At 42.7% G+C, this 11371-nt stretch overlaps 1 protein-coding gene across 2 annotated transcripts in view; it reads right to left on the bottom strand.

Moving 5' to 3' along the window:
- RBMS3 (RNA binding motif single stranded interacting protein 3) overlaps positions 1 to 11371 on the bottom strand; it is a 783951-nt gene that overhangs the window by 97810 nt on the left and 674770 nt on the right. For both annotated transcript variants that reach the window (XM_058180900.1, XM_058180901.1), the window contains one exon: positions 8642 to 8738. In XM_058180900.1, coding sequence (XP_058036883.1) covers positions 8642 to 8738 — 97 coding nt within the window. The remainder of the gene's footprint in view (positions 1 to 8641; positions 8739 to 11371) is intronic.

Here is an 11371-nt window from a genome sequence, read left to right on the forward strand (position 1 = left end):
TTATGTTGGTGAGACATTTGTTAAGTGACTTTGCCCCATTTTGTGACTTTTCTTGCCACAGTTGTTAAGTGAATCACTGCAGTTGTTAAATTAGTAACATGGTTGTTATGTGAAAATGGTTTCCCCATTGACATTCCAGATCAGAAGGTCACAAAATGGGATCACATGACACTGGGATGCTGCAATCATCATAAATGTGAGTCAATTGTCAAGCATCTGATTGTAAATCACATGATCATGGAGATATTGCAATGGCCATGCGTTTGAAAAATGGTCATAAGTCACTTTTTTCAGTGCCCTTCTAATTTAAAACAGTCACTAAGCAAACTGCTGTCAGTCAAGGACTACCTGCATTTTGGAATTTTTTTTAAAAAAATGGATCTGATGTAGTTTCAGGGTATTATCAATCATTGTACAGGATTGATACTGCAGATTAGATGCCATCTGAATACTATTCAGTGTTCAACAACATTAAATATCACACAGATCTGAATATATCACCTTGTAGTTAGGATCAAATGCAAGGCTGATATGCATAGCAATTAACTGAGAAATGTAATAAAGATTAAATGGTACATGAACCACAATCAATATCACATATTATGACTAATATAAAGGAAGCAGTATATATTACTGCAGGATCCAAATAATGTTAACATCAATTTTGTATGGAAGGATTATCATATTTATGACTTAGTGACATTCATTATTCTATTCTCTTTTCTTATAAAATGGCATATATAAACAAGAATATTATTGTTTGTATTGTTTTAAAATGTTTTTAGAATTTTGATTATAATATATTTTTTGAATTGTTAAGTTGCCCAGCCATTGACTGAGAGGGGCAGTTTTAGAAATTGATTGATTGAATGAATGAATGAATACTGTAATTCTTTGCTGATGCTTTGAGAAGATTTAGTGGTTTAATAAAGCATAATGCTATTAAGCAAAACAGTTAAGGGTCAAACTACATTTTAAAAATATTAAATGGGTTTTCATGATCAATTAGCTCAGAGATTGATGATTGTCTCATATTTTATAATAAATAGCAATCCTATGAGGAAGAAATATAGAGATCCCATTTTGATAGAATAGAATAGAATAGAATAGAATTTTTTATTGGCCAAGTGTGATTGGATACACAAGGAATTTGTCTTGGCGCATACGCTCTCGGTGTACATAAAACAAAAGACACATTTGTCAAGAATCATAAGATACAACACTTAATGATAGTCATAGGGAAGCAGTCAATATAAATCTTAAGGATATCAGCAACAAGGTTATAGTCATAGAGTCGTAAGTGTGAGGAGATGGGTGATAGGAACAATAAGAAGATTAATAGTAATCCAGATTTAGTAAATAGTTTGATAGTGCTGAGGGAATTATTTGTTTAGCAGAGTGATGGCGTTCAGGAAAAAACTGCTCTTGTGTCTAGTTGTTCTGGTGTGCAGTGCTCTATAGTGTCATTTTGAGGGTAGGAGTTGAAACAGTTTATGTCCAGGATGTGAGAGGTCTGTAAATATTTTCACAGCCCTCTTTTTGACTCGTGCAGTATATAGGTCCTCAATGGAAGGCACGCTGGTAGTAAAAAAATTTTCTGTGGTTCTAATTATCCTCTGAAGTCTGTGTCTGTCTTGTTGGGTTGTAGAACTAAACCAGTTATAGAGGTGCAGATGACTGACTCAATAATTCCTCTGTATAACTGGATCAGCAGCTCCTTGGGCAGTTTGAGCTTTCTGAGTTGGTGCAGAAAGAACATTCTTTGTTGTGCTTTTTTGATGACGTTTTTGATATTGGGGGTCCATTTTAGGTTGTGAGATATGGTAGACCCTAGAAATTTGAAGGTCTCTACTGTTGATATTGTGTTGTCTAATATTGTAAGAGGTGGTAGTATGGGAGGATTTCTCCTAAAGTCCACCACCATTTCTACAGTTTTGAGTGAGTTCTGTTCCAGATTGTTCTGGTTGCACTCTCATCTGTATGCGGATTCATCACTGTTTCTAATGAGACCGATCACTGTTGTGTCATCTGTGAACTTCAGTAATAAAGTTGAAATACATTTCAAATTAAAATTAGTTAAAAAAATCAAAGAAATGTATTTTCTAATAATTCTGAACTTTTTGCAATTCTGCCCATTAAAAATAATCCTACTTTCACAGATCTCGTTTACTAATGCTACTGTGCTTTCAGACAACAAAGGAACAAATGTCAGGCTTAATCAAGTTCAGAAAGACCAATAAAATAATCAAATCATGCAATAATAGACTTTGGACTATCTAATGTAACATAAATATATAAAGGTCACAAATCCAAGGTCACTGTTCGCTTTTAATTCTTTCTGCAACTATTTCTCAATTTACAGAGCAGAGCAATTACAATATAAATATTTAACAGAATAACAGCATGATAACAAACTGGGGAATTTATTTATTTATTTTATTTGTTACAACAATATTCACAAGCATCACACAAAAAGATTATATAGTATATAAACATATATATGAGGGAATATTAGGAGATATAAGCATATATATATATATCTGTCTGGCTGCCGCTGGAGAGGCACGCTATGGAGACTGTCGGCCTGTCTGTTCCTGTTTTGTCATCGCTATCCGGTTCCTGCTCCATTTGTCCTTCGACCAACTGGACTCCCGCTGGAAGACTCACCATTTCTATTACTTTGGGATTTTACCACCTTAGCATCCCTCGCCAATTCGCACTTTCCTATGCGCTACACTGCACGTGAACTCTTGCGCCTGCGAGGTGCCCCCGCCTCGCAGGAATGGCCCATATCGCTACCTAGGGCCGGCCTCAATGACGGGTCTTGGGACCCACAGAGGTGGCATGCGAGAAGAAAGAGCCTTTGGGGTTTTTTAGATAGGGCATTTTTAAGGGGTGGGAGGGGTAGGGCGGGTGATGGGGGTAGCCCGTCGGGAGGGAAACCAGTTCCAGCGCATGCTCGTGGCGATTATCAAATGGGTTCGGAGGTTATGGGGGAGGTGTTCCTTTGTGAGGGTGAGTCTATTGGCATGGTAAGTGGGAGGGGCAGATATGGCGGAAGGGGGATCGACGACATAGGGGGTCACGTTCGATGTATGCAGGCGATCGCGTGCCCCGATCCCCTAACTTTACCTGCTCCCGGATGGTCAGGACCCTCAGAGCCTGGGCCTTCGCCTGATGTTATGCAATGCACGGTCCGTGCCAACAAGGCCCCTAATACATGATCTAATTCAGGGGTGCCGGATATTATAGGCGCACGGAGACCTGGTTGGGCAATGAAGGTGTGCCCTGGTTGAGATGTGCCCACCGGGTTTCCGTGCATTCCATCAGCCGAGGGCCCAGGGTAGGGGTGGAGGGGTGGCGGTTGTGATTAAAGAGAGTCTAGAGCCGAGGGAGACCACTGTACCTCAGGTAGCCGGGTGGGAATCCTCTTGTGAGGTGGGGTCATAGATGTCAGATGGGCTTGCTGGTCGCACCTGGCTCCTTGCTGCGTGACAGCTGCCCTGCCCGAGCTCCTAGAGGTGCTTGCCGGGTGGCGGTGGAGACCCCAGACTTTTAGTCATGGGGACTTTAACCTGCCATCTGCCGCCTGCCATCGACGGTAGCTCGGGAGTTCTTGGCTTCCATGACGGCCTTGGACCTGACTCAAGTAGTGGATGGCCCCACTCACATCGGGGGTGGCACACTGGACCTGATTTTTGTCTCTGGTCAATGGTCGAGAGATCTGGACTTAAAGGAAATAGTCATTGAACCTTTGTCATGGTCAGATCACTCTCCTTCGCCGGGTCTTCCTGCCCGCCACCCACCACCGCAGGGAGACGGAACCTTTACGTTGGTCCCGTCCCAGGCGCCTGATGGACCCAGAGAGGTTCCGGACGGAGCTTGGGCCATTTCCTGAGGGTCTGGCTCACGGCACGGCAGAGGAACTAGCTGCAGCCTGGGAACGGGCTACGGCCGGGGCTTTAGACCGTGTCGTGCCTTTGCGGCCTCTGACCCGGCGAGATCCCAACCGCCCTTGGTTCTCCGAGGAGCTGAGGGGATGAAACGCCGGAGAAGACGCCTAGAGAGTTCCTGGAGGTCCAGCCGCTCAGAGGTTGATCGGACACTAGTTAGATCCTATACTAGGACCTACCTAGTGGCACTGAGGGAAGCGAGGCATTGCTACGCCTCCCTCATTGCGCCGGCAGATAACCGCCCAGCTGCCCCAGCCTGGTGACCCGCCTCCTTCACCAGGGGAGCGGGATGACCCGCTGCAGGGACGTGCTGAGGAGTTTAACGTTATCTATACGATAAAATCGCTCAGCTGAAGGACGGTCTGGACCAAGATTGCAGCGATTCGGACGGGACGCCTGAGGCGGTCTTGGTGATGTTGTGGGATGAGTTTGACCCTGTGACTCCCGAGGACATGGACAGGTTGCTGGGTAGATTGAATGCCACCACATGTTTACTGGACCCGTGCCCCTCCTGGCTGGTGCTGGCCACTCAGGATGTGACACGAGGCTGGCTCCAGGGATTACGAGTGCTTCCTTGTTGGAGGAGTCTTTCCGGCCGCCTTGAAAGAGGCGGTGGTGAGGCCCTCCTCAAGAAGCCTTCCTGACCCGCTGTTTTAGGTAATTATCGTCCAGTCTCCAACCCGCCGCGCGAAGGTTGTAGAGAGTATGGTGGCATATCAGTTCCCCTTCACCTGGAGGAAACTGTCTATCTGGACCTGTTCCAGTCCGGCTTCCGCCCGGTTACAGCACTGAGACGGCTTTGGTCACGTTGGTGGATGATCTCTGGAGGGCCAGGATAGGGGTTATTCCTCTGCCCTGGTCCTATTAGACCTCTCAGCGGCTTTTGATACCATCGACCATGGTATCCTGCTGCGCCGGTTGGGGGATTGGGAGTGGAGGCACCGTTTATCGGTGGTTCTCCTCCTATCTCTCCGACCGTCGCAGACGGTGTTGACGGGCAGAGGTCACCCGCGGGCGCCTCACTTGTGGGTGCCGCAGGGCCGATTCTCTCGCCTTCTGTTCAACATCTATATGAAGCCGCTGGGTGAGATCATCAGTGGCTTCGGTGTGAGGTACCAGCTGTACGCTGATGACACCCAGCTGTACTTTTCCACACCGGGCCACCCCAACGAAGCCATCGAAGTGCTGTCCCGGTGTCTGGAAGCCGTACAGGTCTGGATGGGGAGGAACAGGCTCAAGCTCAATCCCTCCAAGACGGAGTGGCTGTGGATGCCAGCATCCCGGTACAGTCAGCTGAGTCCGCGGCTGACTGTCGGGAGCGAGTCATTGGCCCCGATGGAGAGGGTGCGCAATTTGGGCGTTCTCCTGGATGAACGGCTGTCTTTTGAAGACCATTTGACGGCCGTCTCCAGGAGAGCTTTCCACCAGGTCCGCCTGGGGCGCCAATTGCGCCTTTCTAGACCGGGATGCCTTGTGCACAGTCACCACGCCTTGTGACGCCTCGCCTGACTACTGCAATGCTCTCTACATGGGGCTCCCCTTGAGGGGCATCCGGAGGCTCCAGTTAGTTCAGAATGCAGCTGCGCGGGTGATTGAGGGAGCCCCTCGTGGCTCCCGAGTGACACCTATCCTGCGCCGGCTGCACTGGCTACCTGTGGCCTTCCGGGTGCGCTTCAAGGTGTTGGTGAATGTCTTTAAAGCGCCCCATGGCATAGGGCCGGGATACTTACGGGACCGCCTGCTGCTACCGAATACCTCTCACCGACCTGCGCGCCTCACTTGTGGTGCCGCAGGGCCGATTCTCTCGCCTTCTGTTCAACATCTATATGAAGCCGCTGGGTGAGATCATCAGTGGCTTCGTGTGAGGTACCAGCTGTACGCTGATGACACCCAGCTGTATTTTTCCACACCGGCCACCCCAATGAAGCCATCAAGTGCTGTCCCGGTGTCTGGAAGCCGACGGGTCTGGATGGGGAGGAACAGGCTCAAGCTCAATCCTCCAAGACGGAGTGGCTGTGGATGCCGGCATCCCGCACAGTCAGCTGAGTCCGCGGCTGACTGTCGGGAGCGAGTCATTGGCCCCGATGGAGTGGGTGCGCAATTTGGGCGTTCTCCTGGTTGAACGACTGTCTTTGAAGACCATTTGACGGCCGCCTCCAGGAGAGCTTTCCACCAGGTCCGCCTGGTGCGCCAATTGCGCCTTTCTAGACCGGGATGCCTTGTGCACAGTCACTCACGCCTTGTGACGCCTCGCCTGACTACTGCAATGCTCTACATGGGGCTCCTTGAGGGGCATCCGGAGGCTACAGTTAGTCCAGAATGCAGCTGCGCTGGTGATTGAGGGAGCCCTCGTGGCTCCCGAGTGACACCTATCCTGCGCCGGCTGCACTGGCTACCTGTGGCCTTCCGGTGCGCTTCAAGGTGTTGGTGAATGTCTTTAAAGCGCCCATGGCATAGGGCCGGGATACTTACGGGACCGCCTGCTGCTACCGAATACCTCTCACCGACCCGTGCGCTCTCACAGAGAGGGCTCCTCAGGGTGCCGTCGGCGCGACAGTGTCGCCTGGCGACGCCCAGGGAAGGGCCTTCTCTGTGGGGCTCCGCCTCTGGAACGAACTCCCCAGGACTTCCAACTTCCGGACCTCAACCTTTCATGAGCTTAAAACCTACTTATTCATCTGCGCTGGACTGGGTTAGTGTTTTAATGGGTTTTAATGGGTTTTAGCTCTAAATTTTAATCCTGGCCAATTTTAATAAGTTTTTAATTGTATTTTAATTTGTATTATTGTATTGTATTTTAATTTGTATTTATTGTATTGTATTTTTACCTGGCTGTGAACCGCCCTGAGTCCTTCGGGAGAAGGGCGGTATACAAATTTAAATAATAAATAAATAAATAAATATATATATATATATATATATATATATATCTCAGAAGAAAAAAAGAAAAACAATAGGACAGGAACGGTAGGCACGTTTATGCTCTTATGCACGCCCCTTATGGTCCTCTTAGGAATGGGGTGACGTCAATAGTAGAAAGTTTTTGATTAAAGCTTTTAGGATTATGGGAAGAGACCACAGAGTCAGGTAAAGTGTTCCAAGCACTGATGATTCTGTTACAGAAGTCACATTTTCTGCAATCTAGATTAAAGCAGTTAACATTAAGTTTATATCTATTGGTTGCTCTTGTATTATTGCCAGGCCTGTTCTAATAACTTGTTGGGTATTATGTAATGAAATATAGAGTGGTAATTTACGTATTATATTGTTCAAAACATTTCAAAATGGTACTGATATCAACATTCTTTCATGCATGAGGTGTTCCCAGGCAGTACCAGCCTGGTACACTCCCCACATGCATGACTTCCCTCTGCATGGCTCATGCTTGTTTGCTCCACTGGCTGTGGCTACATGAATTCTACAGCTGCCTTAGGTTTCTTAGGGTTTCTTAGGCTATCAGCATTTTTTTCTCTTGCTATATTTTCATCTCTTCAAATATTTATCTCATCAGTCATTTAACTATTTGGTGGCTAATAATTATTTTCATGCAACACTTGTAAACTTGTAAAACTTTACAAGTTTTTGACAATCAGCTGTGCCGTGTGATTGTTGGAACATTTTTTTTTACTTTTTTAAAGCATTTTTTTACTACTGGTTTGGCAAATAGGTAGCCAAAAGAATGCTTTAAAAAAGTAAAAAAAAAAAAAGGTTCTGATGATCGCCTGGCACAGCTGTGATAGTCGGAATTTTTTTTTTAAATTTTCAACGCATTTTTTTATTACTGGTTCGCCTGAACCAATAGTTTTTATCACTAACAGTTGGGCCGAACTGGAGCGAACCGGTAGCATTTCACCACTAGAGCTGAGTAATCACATACAGAAGACCAAACCAGCCCTAGAAAATTTGCCTGTTTGTTAAGTAGACCTCCAATGTAACAACCACAATGCATAGAAGTTTCTCGAGGCAAATCAACACGGCTGGAACTATAAGAGTCTTGCAACAAATGGGGTTGCTGTATTGATTCAGGAGGGGGTGTTTTGCATGCATTTCCATTCTGTTTTGATGAGATGAAAGTTATAATCCCAGTGCAACTTTAGCTCATAATAAAAATACACACATTGCTTAGTTAAGAAAGCCTGTTTTTATTATAGTAAATACATAACAGGAACCATTGCTATTGTTGGTGTTATGGTAGTTATGGAATGTCAAACAGTATCAGTTTTCAATAGAAGAGTATACATGTAGCTCAGAGTTGAACTATGAGGTTTTTAGTGCTCTGTAAGGTTGATTATTTGTTTGTAGAGATTTTATTACCCAACTACCTAATAACAGTGTTGTCAATATTACTTTTCTTTCTGACCATCACTTCTTGTTTAAAAGATATATTTAGATTATGTAAACTGAAATCTTAATCTAAGGAAGTAAATTTTTAATAATAGGTTAAATTCTTACTCTAATATGATGTCTGAAAAATAAACTGGTTTTTGTACTAAGATTTTTTTTCTTTTTTCTTTACATGAAGCATCACAACCAGAATAAATCAAGAATCATAAATAACTCTCTTTTGTAAGTGCTATTAAAAGCAAAGTTAATGTGCAGATCTGGACTATATGTTGTATATATTTACCTTCCATTGATATTCAGATCACAGATACTGACTTAGGGTATATGAGGTGATTCCAACATACCTGATATGTGGAGACAGGGGAAGCAGCAATGAATGGCGTGATAGATGTCTGTGGAATCATGCGGTTTGTAGCAATACTGTACGGTGAGGAATAAAATCTGCGAACAAAACAAAAAAAGGAAGAAAAAGAAAAAAGAGGTATTGGACTGACACGGACTGCTTCATAAACCACTACCAACTGAAGATAAATGTATCTATGTTCTCTATTGTAATTATTGTTAACCTTGTGGAATATTAATTAGAAAAGAATGGTGGGATATAAATAAGATAAATTAACAAACAAAATAAAGCAGTAAATGGGAATAATCGCCCATTTATACTTCTGCCTTTTTATTAGCAAAATGTTTTTTAAAAAAACCACTGAGCTAGTTTTTGGACTATGATTAAGATATTGGGAAAGTTTAATTAAAAACTTGTTTTACTCAGATTTCTAACTAACTATGAAGTCAGAGATTAACCAAAATAAAGTTGAAATAAGATTCTCATCTTTATTTCATATTAGCCTTGGTAATGGGCATTTTTCAGATTTGTCATAAAATTTATGTTTATTGTATTTGGTATACAATCCTTCATTTTGAATCGGTACACAGTCGCTTTCTAGAAAGGAAGAGAGGTATGTCTGAAATATGAACATAAGAATATATACTGTCTTCATGGATTTATAATCCATAGTCAATGGATATAAGTAACAGGAATGTCTGCTGTGGGATGGTGAAGTGGAGGTTGTGGGGGAAAAAACAATATGGCAACCACAGCTGTGCAATTAAGGCAATAATTTATCCTAGTCTTATTATATCAGCCTTGCACTACAAGAAAAAAAAAGTCCTAACCCCTACTCTGTTAAGGATTTTGTAGCTTTTATTTCTGGAAACAGTATTTAACATGTGGATATTAAGGGACGTCCCTATTAAAAAAATAAATACTGGGAAACAGTTATTCATAATAAAGTGTACACACACTTAAAAGGTGTTATCAAAGTTAATCTTAAAACCAACAAACATAATCAATGGTATTAACCATTGTGTTGCCCTTTTTTTTGTTTTTGTTTTGTTGAATTTTGAGATGGTTGAACAAATAAGTCAATGTGAACTCTGTATTACAGATGGTAAAAATGAAAAAAATGGAATGAAAACAGAGATATTTTGTCTTCTTTGAATTTCTAAAGGCTTCATCAACATCTGGGAATTGGGAAGAGAGATTTACTCCATAAAATTGTAGTAACAATTAAGACCAGATGAAGCCTTAATTTCTAAGCCTGCAGTTACACATTTATCTCAGAACAGAACAGATGAGAGACAGATATATGCAGACATGAGGATGGTATAATATTGAAATTTGATAACAGGTTCGTTACAGGTTGTAACAATTCGTTGACAAAATAACTTTGCTGCTAATTAATTGCTTTGGAAACTTAAGAGGAACAAAAAAATTATATGTCACAAAATGAATACCATTTGATTTTCTGACATACTGAATATGGGTTAACATGGGTTATTTCTGATTTTATAATCATTGCACTGCTTAGAGTAATTTAACTACTGATAATATAATAATATTTTTTTAAAGTGTCCCATGCAATTCTGACAAACTCTGTTCATGATTAATGCAATTGAGTCAAATTTCCTAATAAATAAAAATCATTAATTATTTAACACATTAAAATAAATAAATAATATTAACCAGTTTAAAGATAATTAAAGCCATGGATTAACAAATTCAAAATGAAACTAAGCCAAACTTAAATTCACTTTCAATTTCCAAAATACAGTGGAGACATTTTTTTAAAAATATTGCAGCAGTGAATATTTTTCACTGTAATAAAAATTGCATTTTATTAAAAAACCTGGCTTCTAAAGTGTTTCTGTTTTGCAATAACACAGATGAAAGACCAACTTTTAAGATGAAAGTGATGAGAAATAAACTAAAAATGAACTAATTATATACATAATAAAATAGAATTAGAATATATATATATTCTGAGGTTTTAGCGGGTGTTTGTATGTAGGTCTTTGGTTATTCGGGTTTTCTCCCACGTAAAATTGGAAGTGTCTTGGTGACATTTCGACGAAGTCTCATTCGTCATCTTCAGGCTAGGTGTTTACAGCTTCGTGCTTCTAGGAGAAATGTGTGATCGCAGCTGTTTCTTCCTTTTAACTGCTAGTGGGGGTTCGAACTGATTGGTTGGGAGCTCAGCTGTGTTCTGATTTGGTGGAGGGTATGTTCTGATTGGTTGGGGGTTTGGCAGTGCTCTGATTGGATGGTGGGTTGGCTGGGGGTGTGTTCTGTTTGGGGGGGGCTTGGTTGTGGAACCAACTTCTTCCCTGGCCCAGCACCTTAAAGCCACAGGACATAAAATTGACTTTAAAAATACCAGAACTATCACCAAAACTGAACACTTTAACAACAGAATAATCAGAAAAGCCATCGAGATAGAAAAACGCCCACACAGCATGAATAAACAAGATGATACCTCCTGCCTACCAGCCATTTGGAAACCCGCCCTTATCAACAAACGAGTCCCTAACAGGAAGAATGACGCAAGACCCACACTCACGAGTGCCACACAGCATCCACGCGGAAAGCAAACTCAAACCCACACCGATGATGAAGCATGACCATGGACCAGAAGTTAGACCGCAGCTGCATCATTAGCCATTTCAAACCCCTCCAATCCATACATGCAGCAGACTGACACCCACCATGAAGATGTAGCACAACCATGAACGTGAAG

This window comes from Ahaetulla prasina, chromosome 4, assembly GCF_028640845.1.
Source record: "Ahaetulla prasina isolate Xishuangbanna chromosome 4, ASM2864084v1, whole genome shotgun sequence".
Taxonomy (NCBI): domain Eukaryota; kingdom Metazoa; phylum Chordata; class Lepidosauria; order Squamata; family Colubridae; genus Ahaetulla; species Ahaetulla prasina.